This window comes from Eriocheir sinensis, unplaced genomic scaffold, assembly GCF_024679095.1.
Source record: "Eriocheir sinensis breed Jianghai 21 unplaced genomic scaffold, ASM2467909v1 Scaffold706, whole genome shotgun sequence".
NCBI classification, from domain to species: domain Eukaryota; kingdom Metazoa; phylum Arthropoda; class Malacostraca; order Decapoda; family Varunidae; genus Eriocheir; species Eriocheir sinensis.
The window spans coordinates 152,900-180,114 of record NW_026112061.1 but is presented as its reverse complement, the minus strand read 5'-3'; the positions used below and the strand labels follow the sequence as shown (position 1 = coordinate 180,114).

Genomic DNA, 27,215 nt, shown 5'->3' with positions numbered 1-27,215 from the left:
AAAATAAGACAATGCTACAGGCCCAAACAGCTTCCTCTTAATGAGCAGACATGGATAGGGAAATTAAAATAGGCAGCGACAGTAAAGTAAGGAGAATAATAATAATAAAAAAGAGGGACAAAAACAATATTAAAACAAAACAGTTCAATAAATCCTGCATCAGAGATAAGGCAGACAGAGAGATAGATAAATGGATATAGACAGACTGAGATAGATAGATAGATAAAGACAGATATAAGCAGAGATAGATAGACAGGCATAGAGATGGACAGATTGATACAGAAAGATATAGACAGACAGACAGCTATCAGGCACCTTGGTGATGGCTGCAGGGGGGTCCAGCAGGGGGGCAGTGGTGGCCCAGCAAGGCACTGAGGGTGTGGGCGGCACTCTTGGCCAGGACGGCAGGCACCACCCACCCTGCACACACAACAGGGATTGCTTATTACCATTCTAATTATTATTATTATTATTATTATTATTATTATTATTATTATTATTATTATTATTATTATTATTATTATTACTATTATTATTATCAATATTACTATCATCCTGCTATGTAATAATAATTGTCTAAGCTATTTTTTAGATTTCTGTGCAATATTTTTTTTTCAAGTTTTCAGTGATGTCAATTTTTTTTTTCCCAATTGAATTCTATAGGGAGGTAGAATGCATACCAGTGTGTGGATGTGTGGTGCTCAGTTCCTGCCACAATGTTTGGGTGAGGTCAGACTGGTCACCTCCAGCACCACCTTGCCCCACGCCAGGGCCATCAGCTGGGAGGTGAGGTGTGTGTACAGGCCTGGCCACACCTCCAGCACCAGCACCACCTTGCCCCACACCAGGGCCATCAGCTGGGAGGTGAGGTGTGCGTGCAGGCCTGGCCACACCTCCAGCACCAGCGCCACCTTGCCCCACACCAGGGCCATCAGCTGGGAGGTGAGGTGTGTGTACAGGCCTGGCCACACCTCCAGCACCAGCGCCACCTTGCCCCACACCAGGGCCATCAGCTGGGAGGTGAGGTGTGCGTACAGGCCTGGCCACACCTCCATCTCACCCTGAAACACCAGACAGTGAAATAAAGTATAATAAATATACTGTATTATTATTATTATTATTATTATTATTATTATTATTATTATTATTATTATTATTATTATTATTATTATTATTATTATTATTATTATTATTATTATTATTATTATTATTATTATTATTATTATTATTATTATTATTATTATTACTATTGTGTTTGGCTTCCCTGTTAAGAGTGGTTCATAATGGGAAGTTTGTGATACAGTTGAGTAAAATAAAATATATATACCATCTTTTATTATTATTATTATTATTATTATTATTATTATTATTAGTAGTAGTAGTAGTAGTAGTAGTAGTAGTAGTAGTAGTAGTAGTAGTAGTAGTATCATCATCATTATTATGAGGTTTGATTTCCCTGCTGGAGTGATTCACACTGGCAAGTGTCTGGATGAGGAGACAGAGCTGAGAACATCCATGAATTTATGAAAGTAAGTACAGTTGTATGAAAGCAGATATGGAGGCAGGTCAACACAAGCTTAGGTAAAATCCTGTATACTATGACTAAGTAAATGCATACAGAAAACAGACAAACAGACAAGCAGGCAGACACACACACACACACACACACACACACACACACACACACACACACACAGATCCCCACAGATACATTGTGACCTAAAATGACCTTGGAAATAGAGAAAATTGAGTTCAAGCTAAAAATATTCATGAATTTAAAGTTAAACTTTATAAACTGAAATTTGGAGACAGAACCAGTGTAAAGCATCCTGTATATTACTAGGTAAATACACACACACACACACACATACAACCTCCACCCTAACGGACATACAAAAGAGCCCACAGGTGTAGCTCAATTCCTATATATCACAACTATAGTCTGTTCACTTAATTCTGACCCAAGCTGACAACATAAACCTAAGCGTGTTCATAAGCACAGTGCAGATTAGCAGAAAGTGCTGCGTGAGATAAACACAAACAGAGGTTAGAGAAAGAAAACTTTGAAGCCATAGCAGTAGCCAGTCAGCACTCAGCTTGCAAACACGCTTAGGTTTATGTTGTCAGCTTGGGTCGGACTTAAGAGAACAGACTTTAGTAAGGCTTTAGGCCAAGAGAGAGAGAGACTGAGAGAGCAGGACTTGCCTTTTCATCCCCCACTGCCGAGTCATAACCAGCAGACACAACACTATAACTAACTCAGGACCAAACTAGAAGAGAAAATAGTCGTGCATAGGGTTCAAATGGCACACCAGGTTCAGTCTAGCCTCCTCTGATCATATGCTGAGGTTTGTGCATAGGTGTGTGTGTGTGTGTGTGTGTGTGTGTGTGTGTGTGTGTGTGTGTGTGTGTGTGTGTGTGCTCTGAGGGACAGTAGAGTGCTTGCAGCTATGAAAGGTTGGCAGGACAAGAAATGACCATCCAATGCATTTTCTCAGACCACTTCACAACCATTTAACTCTGAGGTCAGTAATATAAGACATTTTCGTTTCTCACCTCAACTAGGTATTTCTAAAGGTCAAAGAGGGGACCAGTCGGGTTCTAAGGAGTATTTCTTTAGGTTCAAGTGTCATGCCCCGAGATTTTGATTTTATCTTTCCTACGACTCAATAATCCCACACGTCCTCTGTGTGTATTGAAACACAAGGGAAATTAATCAAGACAAGGAAAGGGTATTCACTGGCTGCCTGGGATTGAACCCGCGACCAGCGTGACGGGAGAGCCACTCCTTACCGAGTCGGCCAAAGAGGTACCTCACTGGCCAAGTGGGTTATGGGAGGCTCCCTCATCAGGCCTAGTCGCCGCACTACACAAGGAACAGAAGGGGGAAACTACCACCAGGGTCATAAAACTACTCCAGGAAATGCCCACAACTCCTACGAAAGCCTTGTCAAATATGTGAACTTGGGCGGCGAAATCTCTAGTACTACGGCCCTGAGACTCAGGTTATAAACATTATGAGTAAATAGAAAAAGAGTAAATAAATATATTAAAAAATCATCAGACATGCTAAGAGTTGCTCCTGTAAAAGTGTGCAGAGCTGAGTGGCAAGAAGAGAGTGTCACTTTCAGAGAGAGTCTTGATACTTCCCTCCTGAAAGTGTTCAAGTCATAGGCAGGAGGAAATACACAAAGGTCTTGAGGCTGTTCCAGAGGAGGAGATGAAAGAATGGAGATGCCAGAAACTCTTGCATAAGAGATTTGGATAGCACAAAGCCATGTGGTGATGGGACTGAGGAAGCTGCATTGGTTGGACATGGTGTATGGTAGCATCAGACAGCCTGGCAGCAGCATGCAACTCAGCACCTGACCTCAGAGGCTACACATCAACACACACAACTGGCTCTGACCTCAGGACACCCCAGGGCAGCCTTATAGCCAGCCCACACTATCACCAACTCAGGACTGAACTGTGGAGCCAAAGCTTGCTGAGATAATAACTATTACACTAATGACTTCAGGTACTGAAAAAAATATATTATCACTAACAGATGTATGGTTGAGGACAAAAATGTTATATGATCAACTCAGGACTGAACTGTGGAAGCAAAGCTTGCTGAGATAATACCTATTACACTAATGACTTCAGGTATTGAAAAATATATTATCACTAACAGATGTATGGTTGAGGACAAAAATGTTATATGATCACCAACTCAGGACTGAACTGTGGAGGCAAAGCTTGCTGAGATAACACCTATTACACTAATGACTTCAGGTATTTAAAAAAACAAATATCACTAACAGATATATGGTTGAGGACAAAAATGATATATGATCACCAACTCAGGACTGAACTGTGGAGGCAAAGTTTCATCATCATCATTTTGTTTAGCGTCCATTTTCACTCTTCATGAGCGGCTGGACGGTTTATGGCTGGTAAATCAAGCCATTTTCAGTTTTTGGCACAAAGTTTGGTGAGAGAATAACACTGATAATATAATACTAATGACTTCAGGTATTGAAAAAAATATTACACCATCATATGTACAATTGAGGACAAAAATATTACACAATCACCAACTCAGGACTGAACTGTAGAGGGCAAAGACCGGCGAGATATCAACATTACTTACACTAATGACTTGACGTATTGAAAGAAATTATGCACCATCACTCTCAGATGTACAAAACTGTCTGAACACTGTTATGGTGCCCTCGGCTCTCCTGCTCTTCATTTAAGGCACCACCGAGTGTGTGAGGGTTCACAAGAAAGCAAAACTAAAAACCATGATAAAAAAAATAACCGCGAAACCAATTAGCGGTGTGGAATGGAGTCTAAGACAATCAAGAAAACGTTAAATTACTCTGACCACCCTACTCTCTCCTCGTGTCTGTGTTAATGGAGAAAAAAAAAATTGGCAGCGTGTTAAGTATGACACGAAGGAGGAGGGAGTAAGGGTGACTCCTACAAGTGATTAACGTGGAATATGGGGAAGTAATGTCATTATCTCATCATTTTTTGTGTATGTACCAGTGGCCAGTAATGCTTCTCTCTCTGTTTCTTTCTTCTTTCTCTCTCTGCTTCTCCTCTTTCCTTCCCTTCCCTCCCTTCCCTTTCTTTTCCTATCCCTTTCCTTTGTTTTCCATCCCTCCCTTCCCTTCTCTCCTTTCCATCCCTTCCTCTTCCCTCCCCCCTCCCCCCATCCCCTCCTCCATCACCTCAGGCCTGCTGTGTGGCCTGTCCGTGGTGCACATCCCAGTCCACTACGAGGGTGCGGCTGAGGCGGTGTGTGTTGAGGGCGTGTCGGGCAGCCAGCGCCACGTTGTTGACGAGGCAGTAGCCGCAGAACTCACTCTCCATGGCGTGGTGGCCGGGCGGTCTGCAGGATGGAATTACAGGTGTGTGTTACAGTCTTGATGTTAAACAGTAAATGAAGATGATGATAATGTGTCTTCCTCTCCTCTCCTCTCCTTCCCTTCTCTTCTCTTCTCTTCCTTTCCCTTCCCTTCTCTTCCCTTGTTAGATGCATGGAGGCCAAGTACAAGGCTGAGTGAGAGTGAGGAGACTGAGGTGGTTTGGGCACATGAAGAGGAGGGAGGAGGGTGAGGCATTAAGGAGAGCTGTCTGGGGGGTCTGAGGCACAAAGAGAAAACTTGCTGCCAGCTCTTGTTGGGTGTGAAGGAACTGAGTACAGGGCTGAAAGTAAGGAGACTGAGGTGGTTTAAACATGTGAAGAGGAGGGAGGAGGGTGAGGCATTGGGGACAGCTGTTGGGGTGGAAATTCCAGGCTGCCACCCACCAGACAGACCAAGGAGAGCATGGAGGCAGTGTGTTGAAAAGGACTTAGCAACACTGGCCACTGAAGAGGCTGAGGCAAGGGACAGAAATAGGTGGAAGTATATCACTGACTGCCGACAAGAGACATGCAAAGTCTACCCACAGTGGTGCTAACATTAATGACAGCAGACTTTTACCCGCATTCTCAGGTGGAGGTGAAGGACTAACACACACACCTCACAATAGCAAAGCTGTTCTGAAGTCTCCCGGCAGCCACAGCATCCACCAGGTCCAGTGTGCTCCCCGCCGCTAGCAAGGCACTCTCATATGTGGCCTGGGGAGAGAGAGAGAGACTTATTAGCAGAAGAGGAGCAGCTGTTGTGTGAGGCCTGACCCTGTTGTTGTATAGTGTATAGGGACTTTGTTATGGTGGATGAGCCCTGTTTCAATATAAGGTGATTAGAGTAACAGGGGTGACCAAATCAGTTAAGGCAGTGTTCTGTTGTAGTAGTTTTAGTAGTGTACAGGAATGATAAATGAAGAAAGGGATGAAGAAAAGAAGGAAAGAGAGAGTCAGATTGAGAGGCAAGGAAGAAAAGAAGGAAAAAGAAAGATTGGAAAGAAGAAAAGTGGGAGAGAAAGAAAAGGAAGGAGGGAAAGGAGAGAAAGAAAGGAAGGGAACAAAGAAAAGAAAGAGAAAGAAAGGAAGGGAACAAAGAAAAGAAAGAGAAAGAAAGGAAGGGAACAAAGAAAAGAAAGAGAAAGAAAGGAAGGGAAGCAGAAAAGAAGGAGAAACAAAGACAAAGGGAAGGAAGGAATGCAGGAAAAAAAATGACAGAAGAATCATATAAAAAAGAAAGGAGTGATGAATGAATGAAGGAACCACAGAACACACACACACACACACACACACACACACACACACACACACACACACACACACACACACACACAGACCAGGAAACAAGGACTCACTGGATGGAAGAGTATGGAAACAGAGCATGCAGCAAGGTCCTCCAGCTTGTTGGCGTATTACTAGTAGTAGTAGTAGTAGTAGTTATAACGGAGGGTAAGGGAGTGGAGTGAGGGTAAGGAAAGGGGTGGAGGGAGGGAGGAAGGGCATTATTATTATTATTAGTAGTAGTAGTAGTATTATAATTATAATTTTTATTATTATTGAGATTTATGAGATGGCAACAAGGTAAAATAAAACAATGCTCTAGACCCAAAGTTCCCTTAATGAACAGACATTGATAGGGAATACAAGAGAGACAGTGACAGCAAAGTGAGGGAGATAATAAAAAGAAAAGAAAAGGGGGGACCAAAAACAATACCCAAGGTTCACTTCAGGAGCCCAATCAGGTTGCAAATGATATATAGCTCCTAAGAAACACTTATTCATCATTTACCTTCCCTAGCAAAATGTGAAAGCTGAAAAATTTCCTTCCTTTCTTCCCTCCTCCCTTCCATTCTTTATTTTTTCCCTCTTCCCTTTCTTTCTTTCTTCCTCGCTTCCTTCCATTTCCCTGAAATCTACCTAACCTCCATTCAGTCACCAATATGACCAATGGAGAGAAACAAACTCTCTCTCTCTCTCTCTCTCTCTCTCTCTCTCTCTCTCTTGCACACATCAGATATGTAGAATGATTATCCCTTGCCAGTGTGTGTGTATTTACCTAGTTTTAGTTTTACAGGGCCTGGGCTTACGCTTGTGTGGTCCCATCTCTGTATCTGTATTTGTAATTTTTTTTTTTTTGTTTTTGTTTATGTGTGTGTGTGTGTGTGTGTGTGTGTGTGTGTGTGTGTGTGTGTGTGTGTGTGTGTGTGTGTGTGTGTGTTGGGGTCCTAGTCTGTCAATCAGATTGTATCTTACTGACAAAATGTGTGTCAAATGTAGCAATTTTAATATGGAATGCCACGTAAACTGCACTGCATTGTAGGGATCTTGCTTTTCCTCTCCCTCAAGTCTGGACATCTAACGCCACCTAGTAATGAAGGGGAAAAACTCACACTAAGCTGCAAACAACTTTCTACTCTGTCTCATTCCTGTGCTATACAAATCCCTTATGCAGGAGTAAACCACCGTCTGCATTCCTTTATCTCTTTCGCTGGTACACTCTGGAACAAAAAAGCTTCCTTTGTCTGTGTTTCCTCCTGCCTATGACTTGAACTCTTTCATGAGGGGAATATCAAGACACCTCTCCACCTGTAACTGACTCTCTCCAGACCACTCACTTCTATCTATTTTTACAAGAGCAATGCATAATGGGCTTTTTTTCCCCTTGTGCTGCTTCATTTAATGGAAAAAGGAAAAAGAAAAAAAAAGAGCTTCTCCCTCCCTTGACCTCTGCCTTTTCCTGACCTACTCACAAAGACCAGAGCTGCCCAGCCTCAACCTCTGCCTCACCTGCTTCCCCAGACTTGCCATCGGTTGCTGCTGCTGCCGCGCCCCCAGCAGGAGGCTGACTTCACGGGGATTCCTGGCTGACGTCTTCCTCTGGGGCTTGTCTTCCGTCATCCTGCAACACAAAAGTTCACCTTCATCAACTGGTTAATATTTATTTCAGTGGCAATATTTGCCCAAGGTTTTTGATATGGGGTGATTTTCAATAATTTTAAATGTAGAAATTCAAATGTCACAAAACAGAACCTTGTGGACACATTATTGTGGGGATAAATGCCTAACAGATAGGTAATAACCAATATCTATAACCATTGCAAAGTGGATCACAGGGATTTATCAAAAATTACCCTGTGTGCTGCCACTCCATGTTTTCTAATGTGAATACAAACCCATCAGAGCCTGACATGATAACCAATATCTATACCCTTGCAAAGCATATCAAGAATTTATCAAAACTAATGTAATAACCAGCATTGCAACCAAGAAAGGACCTTGCATAAGTACTAATTTAGTTGTGCAAGTGTAACTATTAATTTTGCACTTGTGCACTGGCATGAGTGCAATATTACACAAGACTGAGCACTGCACAGCTGATACTCACTGAAAAACAACACTGCAAGTCATTGCACAGCGCCCCACCACTAAACTTAACAGATCTATTCAAATTTAACATCACCTGTTGGGTGGGGCTTTGTCCCCGTCAACCCTTCCCTAGTGTAATATATCCAAATCTGACACAGCACCTCCTTAGGGGGGCATCACCTTTGTTCCCCCTTGACCCCTGGCGTGTGTCATGCACCGCCCACTCAACAGGAACAGCAGGCACCCATTTAACTGTTTCTGCAGGGAATAGTTATGTAAAAAGCTGAGCAGCAGTACAAGGCACCTCAATAAGGTGCCCAGCAGCCCCGCGGGGCGGCGGGTGTGATACTGGAGGAACACCAAAGGCCGGGGGGCGACTTGGCCATGCCGGTCACACACTCCATCATTACCTTCCCCTCGTGGGATCAGCTTCACCTAGGCTTACGCTAGGCCTTGTTCAGGCTGTCATGGTGGTGAGTGTCTGGCAGGAGGCTGTGGGTGTGTGGCGGTGAGTCTGCCCGCCCGACCCTACACGGATATCACACACACACGAACAACCACACTGCCTGTCGTGTGTCCTCGCCAGGCCACACGCGGCACACAGTGGACACTAATGGTCCCCGCGTGCCCCGGGTGTGCAATCGCGTGGCGGTGCTGGCGTCGTTGACGGTCGTCCCTACCCGCGGCGCGGCCGCAGAGTCGCTGCTGCTAGTGTTTGTGTTTTTTCAACGGGACGCCAATCTGCGACACCTGCTCATATTCCTTTTCCTCGTTTCTGAGTAGTATGAGGATGAAACTGTTTTGCTCCTATTATTTATTTGTTGTTGATTTGTGTCATCACTTTTTGTGGATAAAGGATTCGCACCAACCACCGGCTCAGGGACCAACGGGACGAAGGTGAGCACAGAGGCAACGCGCAGAACAATTATATACGCCCCAAACTTTACCTTGCCTTCCACACACACACACACACACACACACACACACGCCGCTCCGGTAGCTCAGTAGTTAAGCTCTGCTCTGCCACGCCCCGGCGTGACAGGCGAAGGTTCTAGCCTCGACAGGTCGGGATTTTCCCGGTGACAAGGAGCGGTTACTGTCCTCCTTGGACACGGGGGATGGGGCGTGTGGTGCGTGAAGGCCCCGACAGTACCCAGAGATTGCTCTAATCGGGAGGGTACTTACTGGTGATGACGAGTCTAGCTCGTGATCAGGCCGTGGTGAGCTATATATATATATATATACACACACACACACACACACACACACACACACACACACACACACACACACACACACTTGGAATAATGAGAAAAAAAATTGAAATATTTATATCTTAAACGTGAATTAAGGGTCATCAAAGGAGGAAGGAAATTATATTAATATTCATAACATCATAACAGCTAGGGCTTGAAAACTTAGTAGACTGATTGTGCCCTCCCCTTGACAGGTGTGTGTGTGTGTGTGTGTGTGTGTGTGTGTGTGTGTGTGTGTGTGTGTGTGTGTGTGTGTGTGTCTGGTTGTTGTGCGCTTTTGAAACTGACCAAAGCTATCAGAAAAATGGAGCAGAGAGAGAGAGAGAGAGAGAGAGAGAGAGAGAGAGAGAGAGAGAGAGAGAGAGAGAGAGAGAGAGAGAGAGAGAGAGAGAGAGAGAGAATTCCTTAAGAAAAAAAGGAATGAAAGAAAAAGAGGAAGAGAAAGAAGGAAATAAATAGAACAAGGCAGGAAGGAAGGAAACAAAGAGGAGAGAAAGAAAAAGATTGAAAAGAAGGAATATAGGAAGAGAGGAAAATAAAAATAAAAATGGGAAGAAAGGAAAATTGAAGAAAAAAACGAAAGGAAAATATGAAGGAAACAGAAGAAAACAGGCGTTGTTGAGTTTTGTCTTCTTGACAAAACAAAAAAAGAAAATATTATTACAATGAGTTGAACTGTGAAGATGTTATAAAAATATTTATAACATGTTTTAATTATGCTCGCTGTTTTCAACAGTTGTTCATTGACTGCATAATTATATTATTACGTTACGTAGAAAAATCTCTCGTGAACACTATAGTGTGATCAGAATGCAGATAAAGCTCCACATATTGAAAACACAGTTATTTATAGCAACATGTCACTCGCCGCAGCCATCACGGCGCGAGCGACACTCGGCGTGTGGGTCCAGAGTGAAGTTAGACACTAAACAACTGCTGACTAGAAAGTTATGTTGTATGTATTGATGATGAAGAAACTGACGATGAATGTATGTAACATGCCATTATCTCCTGAGTAAATCATAAGTAATAGAGTAAGATATATGCAGGAGTAGGCTAAGGCTATTAATACATAACATGCTACTTAAAATACTATATACATCCTTATCCTTACTCGTTTTTATTTTGTATTTGACATTACGTATTTTGCAATGATGATGAATCTTATGGTGAAATTGCGACTTTGTTTTTCCTTCTTTGAACACAGATAAGGACACACTAAGTATGGATATATATATATATATATATATATATATATATATATATATATATATATATATATATATATATATATATATATATATATATATATATATATATATATATATATATATATATATATATATATATATATATATATATATATATATATATATATATATATATATATATATATATATATATATATATATATATATATATATATATATATATATATATATATATATATATATATATATATATTATTTTAAGTAACGTGTTATGTAGCAATAACTTTAGCCTACTCCTGTATATATCTTCCTCTCTGATATGTACGTAGAGTAAGCATAGTATTATTTATAAGTTATGCATTAATGTTAAGTTTTATTTGTAAGCGCCCAGACAAAACTATGTAGTAACAAGGAATCCAAATCCCTTTATATAAGTTTTGATACCTTTATACTTTTGTATGTTTATATACTAGGATTGTATACCATATGTAAGTTTCAGCTACATATAGCTCCTAGAGAATTCCACACACACACACACACACACGAGGACACAAGGCGCTGAGATTCATGGTGTAATGTAGAGCTTACTCAATAAATACTGTGTGCCTCCACGCCTATCCATCCCCCTCAAGACCGACACCACGGACACGTCGACGAAGATGGGATATAACCAGTTGTCACATATTACAGGTACGTTATAGTGCTGTCAAGAGTAATTAAGTGCTGGTAGACTACAAACACAACAAAACCTGGCGACGAGTGGACGTCCCACTACGGACAGCCATGGACGAGGACAAGCACGATGCCCTTGGACGTGGACCAGCCCCCAGCCTTCTCTTTGGTAGAGGACCCAGCATCAGTGGCTCCCCGATGGAAGAAGTGGAAGACACGGTTCCAGTTCTACCTGGATGCTACAGGAGTCACCAATGAAGGGCAAAGGCGTGCACTACTCTTGCATGTAGCAGGCCCGGAGGTGCAAGAAATATTCAGCACACTGCCAGCACCACTGACGACCTACAAGGAGGTACAAACGGCTCTAGAAAAACACTTCACCCCTAAGACCAACATAAGGTATGAACGTGTGTTGTTTAGACAGATAAAGCAAGACACACATGAAACAACAGATGCCTTTGTCACCAGACTCAGGAAGTTAGCAGAAACCTGTGAATTCCATGACACTGAGGATGCCATTTTAGACCAGCTGATTGAGAAATGTTCTTCTAGTCAGTTAAGGAGAAAGGCACTTCGGGAGACAGACTTAACTCTTGAAAAAATGTTACAGTTAGCTAGAGCAATGGAAGCAACAGACAGACAAGCAAAAGTAATTGAAGGTAACAACCATGCTAGCCAGCCAGCTAAACCTGTAATAAGTCAGATAAAAAAGAACACAAAACCTAGAATTGATGGAAAGAACTCTGTTTCAGCCTCTCTTAAAAATAAACCTAGTCATCCAACACAACCACAACAAGGCAACAAACATACTGCAGGAAATAGTAAATGCTACAGGTGTGGTTACACAGGTCACACACCATGGCAGAAAGATAAATGTCCAGCTGCTTCCAAGGAATGCTCAGCCTGTAAAAAGTTAGGGCACTTTGCTAGTATGTGTAAGACTAAGAAAAGAATATATGCCACTGGAGAATCCACTGAGTCAAATATAAAGCAACCTAGTGAGTCTCACGATAGTAAGGGTGACACTGATTTACAATTTGCTTTCAGAATTAACTCGGTAGGAAGTTCCCAGAAAAGGATTATGCTTAGCGTCACACTAAATGGCAAACCTGTGAACATGCAGCTGGACACGGCAGCAGATGTTACACTAGTGTCAGAGAATCTGGCTAAGTCTATTCCAAATGTGAGAATTACACCCACTAAAGTACAGCTTCAAGACTATAGTGGTAATGATATAAAAGTTGTTGGTTCTATGGATGTAAATGTTTGTTAAGGACAGAAGGAATACAAAAATCTGCCAGTTGTAGTAGTGGAAGGACAAGAAAGGAGTCTTCTTGGTTTAAATTGGCTTCAACACATTCCATTGGATTGGTCAAAAATATGTACTGTAAAAACAAGGTTGCTGAAGGAAGATTTAACTCAAGTACTTGAACAGAGCAAAGAAGTATTCCAAGACGGGGTAGGAACTGTAATAAATGCATGTGCTATTCTACAACTAAAACCTAATGCCAAACCAAAATTTCATCCCCCTAGACAGATTCCCTTGCCATTAAAACCATTGGTAGAGCAAGAGATTCAGAGACTTGTTGATAATGGATCTTGGGAGAAAGTCACTTACTCAGATTGGGGCACCCCCATTGTCCCTGTAGTGAAAAGTGATGGAGGCATTAGACTTTGTGGAGATTACAAGGTTACAGTCAACCCTCAGTTGCAGATAGCTCAACACCCTCTTCCTAAACCTGATAACATGTTTGCCGCTCTAGGAGGCTGCAAAGTATTTTCGAAAATCGACTTAAGACAGGCCTTCCAACAGCTCCAAATGGATGAACCTTCCCAAGAAATATGTACTCTTAGCACACACCTAGGTTTGTACCGACCTAGGAGATTACCATACGGTGTAGCTAGCAGTCCAACACTTTGGCAACAGACAATGGATAAGTTGTTCATAGGCAAGCCTGGTACACTCTGTTTTGTCGATGACATTCTAGTAGCTGGGCAAGATGAAGCTCAACACTTGGAACGACTTCAAGTAGTCCTTGAAACTTTGCAGAAATCTGGATTGCGGATCCGCAAAGACAAATGTCAATTTGCTGTACCCTCGGTAGAGTACTTGGGATTTAGAGTGGACGGACACGGCATTCACAAAACTCCAGGGAAAATAAGAGCTATTAGAGATGCCAAAACACCAGAGAATGTTGATGAATTAAGATCATTTCTCGGGTTAATTACTTTTTACAACAGGTTCATTCCAAACTTAGCAACCATAGCTCACCCTCTATATAACCTTCTGAAACAAGACACAGAATGGAAATGGACAGAAGAATGCACCAGTGCAGTTAACCACATAAAGGGCGAGATAACTTCATCTAGATTTCTCACCCATTACCAACCAAATTTGCCTGTAAAACTTGTATGTGATGCATCGTCTCATGTCTTAGGAGCAGTAATTGCCCATGTAATGCCGGACGAGTCAGAAAGACCTATTGCATTTGCTTCTCGTTCACTTAATCAAGCAGAGAAAAACTATTCACAGATTGAAAAGGAGGGATTAGCAATAGTGTATGGTGTAACTAAGTTTCACATGTACTTATATGGGAAAGCCAAATTTAACTTAGTCACAGACCACAAACCTCTTCTTGCATTACTGGGTGAAAAGGCAGGTTTACCAACCTTGGTAGCCGCCAGATTGCAAAGGTGGGCAGTCAAACTAGCAGCTTACTCTTATGAGATAGAGTATCGTTCTACCAAGAAAATGGGAAATGCGGATGCCTTATCACGTTTGCCAGTGGAAAGGGCTCCAAAAGGAACATGATGGAAGTGTACTCATGGTAGAATGTCATAACTTACCTATAACAGCTAAAATGATAAGACATGCCACTAAACAAGATACAGTGTTGTCACGTATCTTGCAGTCATTAGTTACTGGTTATAACACAGTACCAGAGCAGGCATAATTTCAACCCTATCTAAAGGTATGGTCAGAACTGTCAGAAGCACAAGGATGTATTCTAAGGGGAGCCAGAGTGGTTATCCCAGAAAGTTTAAGGAAAAAAGTCCTGAGTGAGGTCCATGCTGACCATCATGGTATTGTAAAATCAAAGGCGATCGCAAGGACGTATGTGTGGTGGCCAGGAATAGACGTCATGATAGAGTCATGTGTAAAACAATGCCCAAACTGCTCAGCATTTCAAAATGATCCCAAGCCAGCACGCATGCATCCTTGGGAATACCCAAGACACCCTTGGCAAAGATTGCATTTGGACTTTGCAGGTCCTTTCCTTGGTCATTCATTTCTAGTAATTGTAGATGCCTACAGTAAATGGCCAGAGGTAATACCCATGAGTTCAACCACAGCACAAGCTACTATAAAAGCCTTAATGCCAGTCTTTGCCACCCACGGACTTCCAGTTCGCATTGTGACGGACAATGGTCCACAATTTTGTTCCAGTGAATTTTCAGAATTTCTAAAGGTCAATGGAATAGAACATACTAAGGCAGCACCTTACCATCCCGCCACCAATGGTGAAGCAGAACGCTTTGTGCAGACCTTCAAGCATAACATGAAATGTAGGAGTGCAACGTCTGCAGACATTATTGCTCATGTTAGCAAGTTCCTATTGTCCTATAGAACCTCTGAACATTCTGTTACCGGACAAACTCCTTCACAGCTATTGATGGGTAGAGGAGTCAGGAATAAATTGGACTTACTAAAACCAGACTTCTACATACAACAAAATAATCGCGAATGGCAACAAGTAGCCAAACATCAAACTGTGAATGAGTTCAAACCTTCTTCACCGGTAATGGTTCGTTCTTACAACACAGATGTGAAATGGGTCCCAGGCCAAGTTACTAAAGACCTAGGACAAATGCACTATGATGTCAACGTTGGTGGACGCGTATCGAAACGTCATGTCGACCAACTTAGATCTTACACGGCTCCAGCTCAAGAAATAGGGAGACCAAATCGATGAAGAGCTAATGCCATTGGAGAGTAAAGAGATAGATGTACCTGATCATTCTAGTGACTCTAGTGATACTTCTACTCCTCCAGAAAATGTAAATAGGAGAGTTCTTCCAGCTCGGAGCACGAGAGGAGTTCCTCCAGAACGCTTAAATCTGTAAGGTTTCCTTTCTTTCTGACAGGGGGAAGGAAATGATATGTACGTAGAGTAAGCATAGTATTATTTATAAGTTATGCATTAATGTTAAGTTTTCTTTGTAAGCGCCCAGACAAAACTATGTAGTAACAAGGAATCCAAATCCCTTTATATAAGTTTTGATACCTTTATACTTTTGTATGTTTATATACTAGGATTGTATACCATATGTAAGTTTCAGCTACATATAGCTCCTAGAGGAGTCCACACACACACACACACACGAGGACACAAGGCGCTGAGATTCAGGGTGTAATGTAGAGCTTACTCAATAAATACTGTGTGCCTCCACGCCTATCCATCCCCCTCAAGACCGACACCACGGACACGTCGACGAGGATGGGATATAACCAGTTGTCACATATTACAGGTACGTTATAGTGCTGTCAAGAGTAATTAAGTGCTGGTAGACTACAAACACAACACTCTCTTCCTTATGATTTACTCAGGAGATAATGGCATGTTACATACATTCATCGCCAGTCTCTTCATCATCAATACATAGCCTACAACATAACTTTCTAATCAACAGTTGTTTAGTGTCTAACTTCACTCTGGCCACAAGCCGAGTGTCACTCGCCGTGATGGTTGCGGCGAGTGACATGTTGCTATAAATAACTGTGTGTTTTCAATATGTGGAGCTTTATCTGCATTCTGATAACACTATAGTGTTCACGAGAGATTTTCCTACTTAACGTAATAATATAGCTCTGTAGTCAATGAACAACTGTTGAAAACAGCGAGCATAATTAAAACATGTTATAAATATTTTTTTTTAACATCTTCACAGTTTAACTCATCGTAATGCCATTTTTTTGTTGTTGTTTTGTCAAGTTTTTACAAAACATTTTGATTCTACAGTCACTGCTGAGTCTGATGGTGTTAACCAAAACTGGCTATCTCGTATATGAGGTGAGCTATGGCATATAATAAAGAAACATGTCTCACTCGAGCATGCAAGATGTGGTCCGACATGAGTCTTAGTGAGAGAGCGGTGCAGCCAATCAGCTGCAACCTTACCAACCTGCCTAGGCGCCATGAATCTAGTTTAAGTGAGCAAGGTATAGTGTGTGTGTGTGTGTGTGTGTGTGTGTGTGTGTGTGTGTGTGTTAACACAATAAAGAGAGCAGAACGACGAGTAACGGAATCAGGGCCCCCTCCACCCCCAGATAATTGGTTTACACTAATTTATCACCATATGCTCAAGTTTACTTCAAGCAGGTAACGGAAAGGAAACAAAGTGCCTTTGCATTGATGGTAGTGTGTCAGCCACGTGTCCCATGACAAATATATCAAGGCTCATGGCGTTCAGGAGGCAGCGTCCCTCCCTGCAGGCAAGGGTCAGGCGATGAAGGGATATATAGGTAATAAAAGACTTCAACTGCTGCCGATAATGTTTTACAGCGATAAGTATTGTTAAGGTTAAATCCATCCATCACAGCAGCAACACTCAAAGAGAAGCACCCAGACTTGTTTGAAGTCTCTCAGTACCATTACAACGACTGGTGACCAAATTATGGCAAAGTATAAGGGCGTTATGGTGGGTTGGGGATACCTGTTGATGTAGACACAATTAAACTGTCTCTTGTTTACTTTTCCTGAGCTCGTTCGCTGCTGGCTCCTTGCTGGCTGTTAGAGGAAGGTGTGCAGGTCTTACACAAGTGTATTCAGTTTCAGTGGACGACCCGTATGGCTGTGAAACAGAAATACAAAAGAGAGAGTGTGCCAGCGTTTGAAAAGCACGGCGAAAACTGGGCCAAAAATGGCGTCCAAATCCTAGGTTGTCGGGACTCTCTCTATCAAGGGACTCTACTCCCGCCTAGAGTCCCTTGAAAGAGAGAGTCCCGACCAAAGAGACTCCTTGGTCCCGACATAGGCGGGCTGCTGGGCGCCATTATTGGCCCTTCGAGCACCACGCCGACTTTGAACTGAAGTATTAAAAACATAATTTTACCTATTTTGGAAGCGGATTCGGCTGTTTTTTAATGTAACAATGCTTGCTGCCTAGCCATCGGGTGGCAACATACAGAGGAGATACAAAGTGTATAAATTAACTGCAAGGCCGCTGAGAAGACAGAGGTGTGCTAACAGTCAGTCGTCTTGGGAGGAAACCATCGGTTATGACAGCAGACACACTTACACACTGCCATTGTGTGTGTCTTGCTGTCATAACCGCCCTCCCTTTGTACTGTCTATGGAAACCATTGTGAGAGAGACACAGCTACAAGGACTGAAACAATCGTTCACCTCAGGTCCAGACATAGAAGCTAATGAGGGAAGTTGTGACCCTTATAGCCAAAATTATTGGGTGTGATCTCTCCTACAGAGCTCTAGCTGTTATAACAGACTCACAATGGATGTTTCACAGTCTAATAAACCGACATGTTACAAGAGTTTAGATGAACAGAAGCTAGCTTTTGCTGAGCCATACCTGTCCTGGTAAAACTCTAGAATCACACCCAACTCCCTCTAAAAGTTAACACATTATTTGTTTGGATTGTTTTTGCTAATCATCACTCTGGTATCCGTTTCCATTATTATTACTCGTTTATGAGATTTTAAATAAATTAAATAAATTGGGAAATATTATTATTTCAGCGGTGATCGTGTAGTGGCGACGGCCTGATGAACGAGCCTCCCTGTAACCCACTTAGCCAGCAGGGTACCTCTTTGGCCGACTCGGTAAGGTGGCTCTCCCGTCACGCTGGTCGCGGGTTCAATCCCAGGCAGCCGGCGAATACCCTGATCTTGATTAATTTCTCGTGTTATTTCGATACACGCAGAGGTCGTGTTGAGAAATAGGAAGGATTTAGAAAAGAAGCTCGTCGGGGCATTACAGTGGTGGCATAGCGGTGGGCATCCTCTCCTGCAGTTCTGTTGAGTTTCCCCGAAGGACTAACAGGTAGGATGGCCCATGCTCCGAGGGTAATAGAAAATGGGAGAGCTGGAGGTCTGTCTCAAGGGACATTGTGGAGTTATGTCTTAAAGGGACATTGTCAACACATAAATTATTCTACATAGGGGAAAGCCGTGTAGTGCGGTGACGGCCTGATGAACGAGCCTCCCATAACCCACCAGCCAGCAGGGTACCTCTTTGGCCGACTCGGTAAGGAGTGGCTCTCCCGTCACGCTGGTCGCGGGTTTAATCCCAGGCAGCCGGCGAATACCCTGATCTTGATTAATTTCTCGTGTTATTTCGATACACGCAGAGCCGTGTTGAGAAATAGGAAGGATTCAGAAAGAAGCTCGTCAGGGCATTACAATAGGTTAGGTTACTATTTGCTCATGTGAAGGGTCTTCAGCTAGAAACTCCTCTAGGTTGGGTTATAAGTCCATCTTTATTTAATAGCCTAATATATAAGGTTGTACAGTCTTCATTTTCATTGGTGCCAATGTCATTATAATATGTTGAAGACATTTTCCTACAGTATTCTCTAGCTAAACCTATTTTGACCCTCAAGCAAAATTAAACACGTTTACATGGCCTTAGTATTTTATTGTAGTATTCTTCAATCAAGAATAGCTGTTTCAATTAAATTAAATTAAATTAAATGTTATTGAACTCATTGATAACTTATTTTCACAATACCTTGGAATCGCACAGAAAATTTATTACAGCAACTAGGCTACATCCTAGTGTGTGTGTGTGTGTGTGTGTGTGTGTGTGTGTGTGTGTGTGTGTGTGTGTGTGTGTGTGTGTGTTAACACAAGAGCCCCCTCCACCCTCACATAAGTAGTTTACACTAATTTTCTCTCCATATGCTAAAGTTTTCTGCAAGCAGGTAACGGAAAGGAAGCAAAGTGCCTTTGCAGTGATGGAGCTTGGGTAGTGTGTCGGCCACGTGGCCCATGACAAGTATATCAAGGAGGCAGCGTCCCTCCCTGCAGGCAAGGGTTACGCGATGAAGGGATATGTAGGTGTTGCTGATAATGTTTTGCAGCGATAAGTATTGTTAAGGAGGTATTCTGTTTTACAAAGTGTCGCTAATATGTCTGCTACCGGTGCGGTTCCTCCTACAGGTATTAATTATCGTTTTCTCAGCCTTTTCTTTCATCTGTAAGTGCGGTCTTTCTGTGTAGGGATTTATTATTAGTCTCTCTCTCTCTCTCTCTCTCTCTCTCTCTCTCTCTCTCTCTCTCTCTCTCTCTCTCTCTCTCTCTCTCTCTCTCTCTCTCTCTCTCTCTCTCTCTCTCCTCAATTATATTTTTATGGTTAAGGGCCTTTTCACTTACAAAGTTAACCCATATATGCCTACCTATGCTGCCATTTTTTCTTGGCTCTGCTACTGTGCTGCCCGTCCTACAGGTACTAATGATTTTTTTATTGGCTCCTGTTCCGGTTCATGAAGTACGGTGTCTCTATGTAGGAATTTAGGTATTAGCTTTCACCTCCCTATCAATTGTATTTTTTGGTTAAGTTTTCCCTTAGCGCTCCCTCCTACCGTATAGGTATTAATTATTGTTTTCTTAACCTTTTCTTTTATCTCATAAGTACGGTATCGGTGTAGAAATTTAGTATTAGGTTCCTTCTCTTCGTCAATTATATTAATTGTGGTTAAGGGCCTTTTCCGCTTCCTATAATACATCTGCTACCTGTGCTGTCCCTCCTACACTATCATTTATCGTATTCTTATCTCCTGCTGTGTCTGAAGTCCGCTCTCTGTGTAGGAATGTAGTATTAGCTTTCTTCTTGTCAATTGTATGTTTTCGTTAAGGTTACTCTAATATTTCTACTACCTGTTTACTTCTTTAACTCCACATGTTTTCATAATGTTTGCCTTGCCTTCTCTTTTACTTGGTTTCTTAGCTCCTGCTCTGTATCAAGTCCGCGTCTTTGTGTAGGAATTTGGTATTAGGTTCCCTCTCCCTATCAATTATGTTTCTTTGGTTAAGGAGCTTTTCCGTTTAACAAATTATCCCTAATGCTATACCTGCGCTTTCTCACACAGATATTACTCACGGTTTTCATTTTATATGATTTGATTCACTGTGTATTGAGAGCAAAGGTTATGTACATATGCACCTGAATAACTGATCTCCTGTTGATTTTCTTTTCGTCCTTTTATACTCACCAAGAAGGGAGACTTGCTTTATCTTTTTGATTTATTTTTTATTACAGCAAAGGAAACAGCTCAAGGGCAAAATCAAAGGAAACAGTAATGAAATAAGCCCGCTAATCACTGCTCCTATAAAAAAAAAATTCAGGGGTGGCCGAAAGAGGTGTCCTGATACTCTCCTCATGAAAGGAATTCAAGTCGTAGGCAGGATGAAATACAGAAGAAGTAAAAGATTGTTCCAGAGTTTACCTGCGTGAGGGGATGAAAGTGTGAAGATGCTGGTTAACTCTTGCCTAAAGATTTGGACAGTAAAGGAATGAGCTTGGTGATAGTTTAACGGCTTACACACCACACACACTTTGGTAAGGCTTTCAGAAAGGTTGTTAGTACTTCCATTCGTAATATCATGGGCCTAGTGATAGTTGTGAAACACACACACACACACACTTGGTAAGGCTTTCACTTGAAGGTTGTGTTAGTACTACGGGTAGGCGGTGGCCGAACTGGCGTACTGGGCTCACATTCACCGCGTGATGGACGACGCGGGTTCAGATCCCTACGCTACCACTCCAGTCACCGCCAAAACTACCTCCTGAAGACCACCCATCAGCCCGGACTCTGGGAAGCCGTCCAAGCAGATCAGAACGGCTCCGGGGCAGCATGAGCCAATGCAGATGGCGCCACTATAAACACTCGCCTGCGCCAGAACGGGCTGGGCCGACCATCAGGCCCCACCTGGAATGGGCTTTGTGATGGTTGGCAAGGCTTCTGCACCATGCACGTGGAAAACACTCATGAGAACCAGCTTATCTCCGTTGTGGCCTTGGGAGATAATTGTTAGAACCGAAAGCTTCTGGGAATAGGAACCTTACAGGCAGGAATGATGATGCTTGACGACCATACGAGTATTTGCCTTTTGCTTCCATGCAATAACCACATGCAGCTTCGGTTTATCGGGTTCCTTAGTCTTCCTTCCCTTCCCTCGCTCGCTAGCCAATAGTTTTTTTTTTTTATCGACGTTTTATTTTTAATTATACTTTTACGTCTCTTTTTTTTTTTTTTTTCTTTTTTATGTAGCTATACTTCTTTTCTTTCTTTCCTTCTTCCTTTACTCTGCACTTTCTTCCTTTCCATATAACTTTCTTTCCTTTTTATTCTTTTTTCTTTTCGTTTCTTACTTTTTTTTTTTTTTGGGGGGTATTTCGACTGGGATATACCCCAATGGAGGTAGGCGGATCATGCCGCGCAACCCCCCAGACAGCTGGGGAGGCCCAACAGGGGCTGAGGTGTCGGAAGAGCCCACCTTTCCACCCCATGGTAACTGATAGGTCGCGAACCCCATACACACCAGGCACCCTGCCGAAGCGCAGGGCCGAGACGCTACCACGGGACCACGGGAGCCCGCCTGCTTACTTCCTTTTCTGTAGTTTTCTTTTTGTATTTAAAAGGAAGTATATCATTATTATTATTATTATTATTATTATTATTATTATTATTATTATTATTATTATTACTATTATTATACTCTAGTTGATATTAAGTTGAAGAGTGACGGTCGAAGAGAGAGAGAGAGAAGAGAGAGAGAGAGAGAGAGAGAGAGAGATGGCCGCCAAATACACAGGTCATCCTTTACTCTCGCCATTCATTCGTTTTCTTTTCATGCTCATTGAAAGGCAGACCACGTTAAAATTATCACCCATCCTTATTAAACATATATATATTGAAAAATTCATAAGAAAATAACAATATTAACATGACATTTTACAATGAAAACTCAAGAAAATGAATACTGTTCAATAGATACATACAATAGACAAGACGGTTAGTCTTAATAATAACTACCATGAAATGATGTGATCTTACTTGATGACAAGAGGAACATAATGAAGAGGGTGCATCTCTGTCACTCAGGCCCTAGCATAGTATAGGCTCTGTGTGAATAGGAAGGGCAGCCTAGCAATAGTGCGGTAGTATGGGCAGGTGTTCTGAGCCTTGAGATTCCCTCACTGTGGCTAAGTAGTTGGTATATAAGATAGGTTTGGGTTTTCCATCAAAACATAAATCCATCCATAAACATTCATTAATCCATAGATTATTTGAATACTATATAAAAGTACAATATTCTTAGTTTTGGAAAATCAAAAATCCCCCTGAGTGATCCAGCTCTGGCCTCATACACACCCCTTGTGTTCCTCTCCTCCTCTTCCCCTTGTGTTCCTCTCCTCCTCTTTCCCTTGTGTTTCTCTCCTCCTCTTTCCCTTGTGTTTCTCTCCTCCTCTTTCCCTTGTGTTTCTCTCCTCCTCTTCCCCTTGTGTTTCTCTCCTCTTCCAGGGGTTGCTCAATCACTGTTTCTGTGAATTGATAAATATCACATTAGTAAATATGCAGATTAATTAATGCAACTGAAAAAGGACATGATCAATCTGTGAAGGCATGTCTAATGAAGAGTGAACATAACAAACCTTCCTCATATAATACCGAAGCACACAAGTTTACAGATATACCCCGGTAGGTAGAGTCAGCTTTTGGGTAGCGTGACACTTGCCCATGGAGCCAGAGTTACCTGGGACGGGCTATACAATTAATTCAGTCTCACTGAGTTAGACGTTGATTTGACACAAAGTCGTATCAGCAAAACCCCATGATTCTGCGAAGGAACTTATTACCAAAAGTGTCAATATTTCCTGTCTCACAGGAAAGGTTTGCAGTTAAAGTCTGACTGAAAAACTACAAAAGATGATTGAAGGTAGAATCAGTTAACACTGATGCTTTTTAGATAGAAAAGAGTTTCTAGATCATCTCTTACTTTTTACGTTGCTACCTATTGCGCCGGTAGGCACCTTCCCGGTGGGGCCTGATGGTCGGCCCAAGGCTTCTTCCAGGTGGAGCCTGATGGTCAGCCCAGCCCGTTCTGGTGCAGGCGAGTGTTTATAGTGGTGCCATCTTGCATTGGCTCATGCTGCTCCCCGGAACTCGTTCTTGATTCGCTTGGACGGCTTCCTCTAGAGTCCGGGTTGATGGGTGGTCTTCAGGACAGCATGTGGGTAGTTTTAAGCCACTCGGCGGTGACTGAAAAATCCGAGGTGGTAGCGTGGGGATTCGAACCCGCGTCATCCATCATGCGGTGAATGTGGGCCGCTAGAAGTTCAGTCACCGCCTACCCTATTACATAGACGGTCACTATTCTTCCCCTAAACATATCAACAGTGGTGTTCCACAGGGCTCTGTCCTATCACCCACTCTCTTCCTGTTATTCATCAATGATCTTCTTTCCATAATAAACTGTCCTGTCCACTCATACGCCGACGACTCCACTCTGCATTATTCAACTTCTTAAAATAGAAGACCCTCTCTACAGGAAGTACACGACTCCAGACTGGAGGCTGCAGAACGTTTAACCTCAGACCTTGCTGTCATTTCCGATTGGGGCAGAAGGAACCTTATGTCCTTCAATGCCTCAAAAACTCAACTTCTCCACCAATCAACTCGACAAAATCTTCCAAACTCCTATCCCTATTATTCGACAACACTCAGCTATCACCATCTTCAACACTAAACATCCTCGGTCTATCCTTAACTCAAAATCTCAACTGGAAACTTCACATCTCCTCTCTCGTTAAATCAGCTTCCTAGAGGTTAGGCGTTCTGTATCGTCTCCGCCAGTTCTTCTCCCCCGCGCAGTTTCTATCCATATACAGGGGCCCTGTCCGCCCTCGTATGGAGTATGCATCTCACGTGTGGGGGGGCTCCACTCACACAGCTCTTCTGGGCAGAGTGGAGTCTGAGGCTCTTCGTCTCATCAGCTCTCCTCCTCCTACTCTAGTCTTTTACCTCTTAAATTCCGTCGCGATGTTGCCTCTCTTTCTATCTTCTATCGATATGTCCACGCTGACTGCCCTTCTGAACTTGATAACTGCATACCTCCCCCCCTCCCGCGGCCCCGCTGCACACGACTTTCTACTCATGCTAATCCCTATACTGTCCAAACCCCTTATGCAAGAGTTAACCAGCATCTTCACTCTTTCATCCCTCACGCTGGTAAACTCTGGAACAATCTTCCTTCATCTGTATTTCCTCCTGCCTACGACTTGAACTCTTTCAAGAGAAGAGTGTCAGGACACCTTTCCTCCCGAAATTGACCTCTCTTTCGGCCACCTCTTATGATTCTTTTTAAGGAGCAGCGAGTAGCGGGCTTTTTTTATTATTGTTTCCTTTTTTGTGTGTGCCCTTGAGCTGCCTCCTTTGTTGTAAAAAAAATATATATATTTATTACATAAAATTAATAAAAATCTATGTAGCCCTTATGGACCTTGAAAAACATTTAAGTTAGCCTCTGTGGTGCAGCAGTTAATATGCCTAGCTATAAATCCATAGGCATTGGTTTGAATTCCTGTTTGGGGCAGTCAGTGTGTAGCTCACCCAGCTGTTCACCCTCCCTCTGGGGCTGGCCAGTAAATGGGTACCTGGGGAAAGTAAACTGTGGTAACCCGGATGTCATTCTGGCCTTGTGTCGCAGGGTATTGGGCTCCCCTCCCTCCCTTTCTGCCTATTGCGCCAGTAGACTTTTCTTGGTGGGACCTGATGGTCAGCCCCAGCCCATTGTGACACAGGCACTTAAGACACACCAAAGTGGGATTTCACGAATTTCTCCCATGGGTAATTTTAAATTAAATGCAGTCTCAGTCAATTGAGTCCTGCCATGCCAACCATCCCTCTCCCACGCCTGTGTGTGTGTGTGTGTGTGTGTGTGTGTGTGTGTGTGTGTGTGTGTGTGTGTGTGTGTGTGTGTGTGTGTGTGTAGATCTCTATATATATATATATATATATATATATATATATATATATATATATAGATATATATATATATATATATATATATATATATATATATATATATATATATATATATATATATATATATATATATATATATATATATATATATATATATATATATATATATATATATATATATACATACATAAGAACTCCTCTTTCATCCATCCCAGCGTACGTGATCAGATACCAGTGACTAATATAATACAACTTTAACCAACAGTATTGTATCTGGGCTGTATTGATTTTTATAACCCATACTTGTGGTATAACAGGTCACTAAAGGCTATTTTCACACTTGTATGGTTTTGTAATAGGTGTGAAGGCTAGTAAAGGACGGATATGACAGCACAAGGGTACTTCAGAAGCTAAGAAGCAAAACGTGGGTGTGTTAATAGTGACTAATCTGAACTGCAAATTATGTTATTTAATGCTGCCAAGAAAATATTGTATCATACATGCGGCACCGTTTCTCGAAGCAGACAGTGATTTACTGAGTTTATACACTATTATTGTATTTTGGGTCACACAAGACTCATTCCTTTCTCCCTACAAGGCCAAGAGAAGGAAATTTAATTGCTTAACCGAGCTTCAAAATGTATTTACAGGATTTTTAGGTCTATAGGTAATGGAACTCAGTGAACACATTGATTTTGGGATAGGCTTGATCTATTGATAGATTCGCCTCATTGGCAGCTGGCTGTCCATTACAATGTTGTTTCCCGGATTTGCTTGGTTTACTTGGTTATCTGTATTTTTCCACCATAATGGCTTCTACTGCACCACCTTCTACATAGAAAACGATGAGGCACACTACAATCACTGTTGCTAAGGAAACAGATATTAAAGTGCGCGGAGAAGGATTCAAGGGTGATGATGCACTTGATGCTCAAGTACAATGTCGGCCAGTCTACCGTCGTATGACTGCGAAGAAAAATCCGCAGAATTGCAGCTATGTACAGCTGGTGAACAGTCAATGAAGGGTGTTGTACATAAAAAAACTCTTAAGACTGTCACAGTTGGGCAAAGTGTGGAATATGTCATTGTTTTGTGGCAAACGAGCTGTGGGCAAGCAATTATGTGAGGATATGGAGATTAACACTGATGTAAAGTTTTTGGATTGCTGACTTATAACTTTGAGGAGTGTCACGGAAAAAGGGAAGTGGATGTGGCAGGGAAGAAATGTTCTGCCAACACGGGTGCTGCAAAAGAGTACACTGTCCTATTTTCTCAGTTTGTTAAGGAGAATAAGCCACTCCATGCCGGGCCAAAACATTATGAGGCCCCTTCCTAGTAATGCAGAGAATCTGCTAATCCAGAGGGTTCGTAACCCCCTGCATTACGGTTTAAAGGACTTTTGACAGGAGCTGCCTTGTATAGGCCAACCGGCCTCTTGCAGTCTCCTTAAGTTCTTATGTTCTTAGTAAACTGTAACAACTACATTGAATAATAATTCCTTGAGATAAAAACCCATAGCATAGAAAAAGTAAACTTACCTTGTTACAAAACTCCCGCCCTTGGTTAGAAATAAGGCGCTTTGGTGCTCCCAGTCTGGAAACGAAAAGAAAAAGAAAAAATCAAATTAGACACTGCATTGTATGGATATAAATGCACCTCTATTAACTTCAAAAAGAAATGTAATCAATAGTTGTTCATGCATTTTAAGTGAAATATTTAATAGAAGAATAGCAGACTAGGTAGATAAGAGTACATAAATGAAATAATATATAATGGCTGGAGAAGGTAGGAAGACACCT

The 27,215-nt window shown here is 42.2% G+C and overlaps 1 protein-coding gene across 2 annotated transcripts; it reads right to left on the bottom strand.

Annotated features, from left to right (window-relative positions):
• Nucleotides 1–86: 86 nt before the first annotated feature.
• LOC126994023 (uncharacterized) lies at nucleotides 87–27,010 on the bottom strand. Of its 2 annotated transcripts, none has more exons than XM_050853271.1 (6): nucleotides 26,955–27,010; nucleotides 7,688–7,799; nucleotides 5,517–5,614; nucleotides 4,722–4,882; nucleotides 681–1,061; nucleotides 87–420 (listed from the first exon to the last, which is right to left on the bottom strand). In XM_050853271.1, exons 4-5 carry the CDS (start codon nucleotides 4,755–4,757, stop codon nucleotides 702–704), a joined length of 396 nt encoding a protein of 131 aa, XP_050709228.1. In that variant the 5' UTR covers nucleotides 4,758–4,882; nucleotides 5,517–5,614; nucleotides 7,688–7,799; nucleotides 26,955–27,010; the 3' UTR covers nucleotides 87–420; nucleotides 681–701. The 2 variants fall into 2 exon arrangements, with proteins under 2 accessions (XP_050709228.1, XP_050709229.1); XM_050853272.1 differs by lacking the exon at nucleotides 26,955–27,010 and adding an exon at nucleotides 8,677–8,710.
• Nucleotides 27,011–27,215: the final 205 nt, after the last annotated feature.

Bases quoted from the DNA above. Each gene is read 5' to 3' on its own strand.
- LOC126994023 (XM_050853271.1), bottom strand. From the start codon at position 4,757: ATGTGCACCACGGACAGGCCACACAGCAGGCCTGAG. The intron at 1,062-4,721 runs GTGATGGAGGAG...CTGGTGTTTCAG, and splicing joins GGCCACACAGCAGGCCTGAG to GGTGAGATGGAGGTGTGGCC.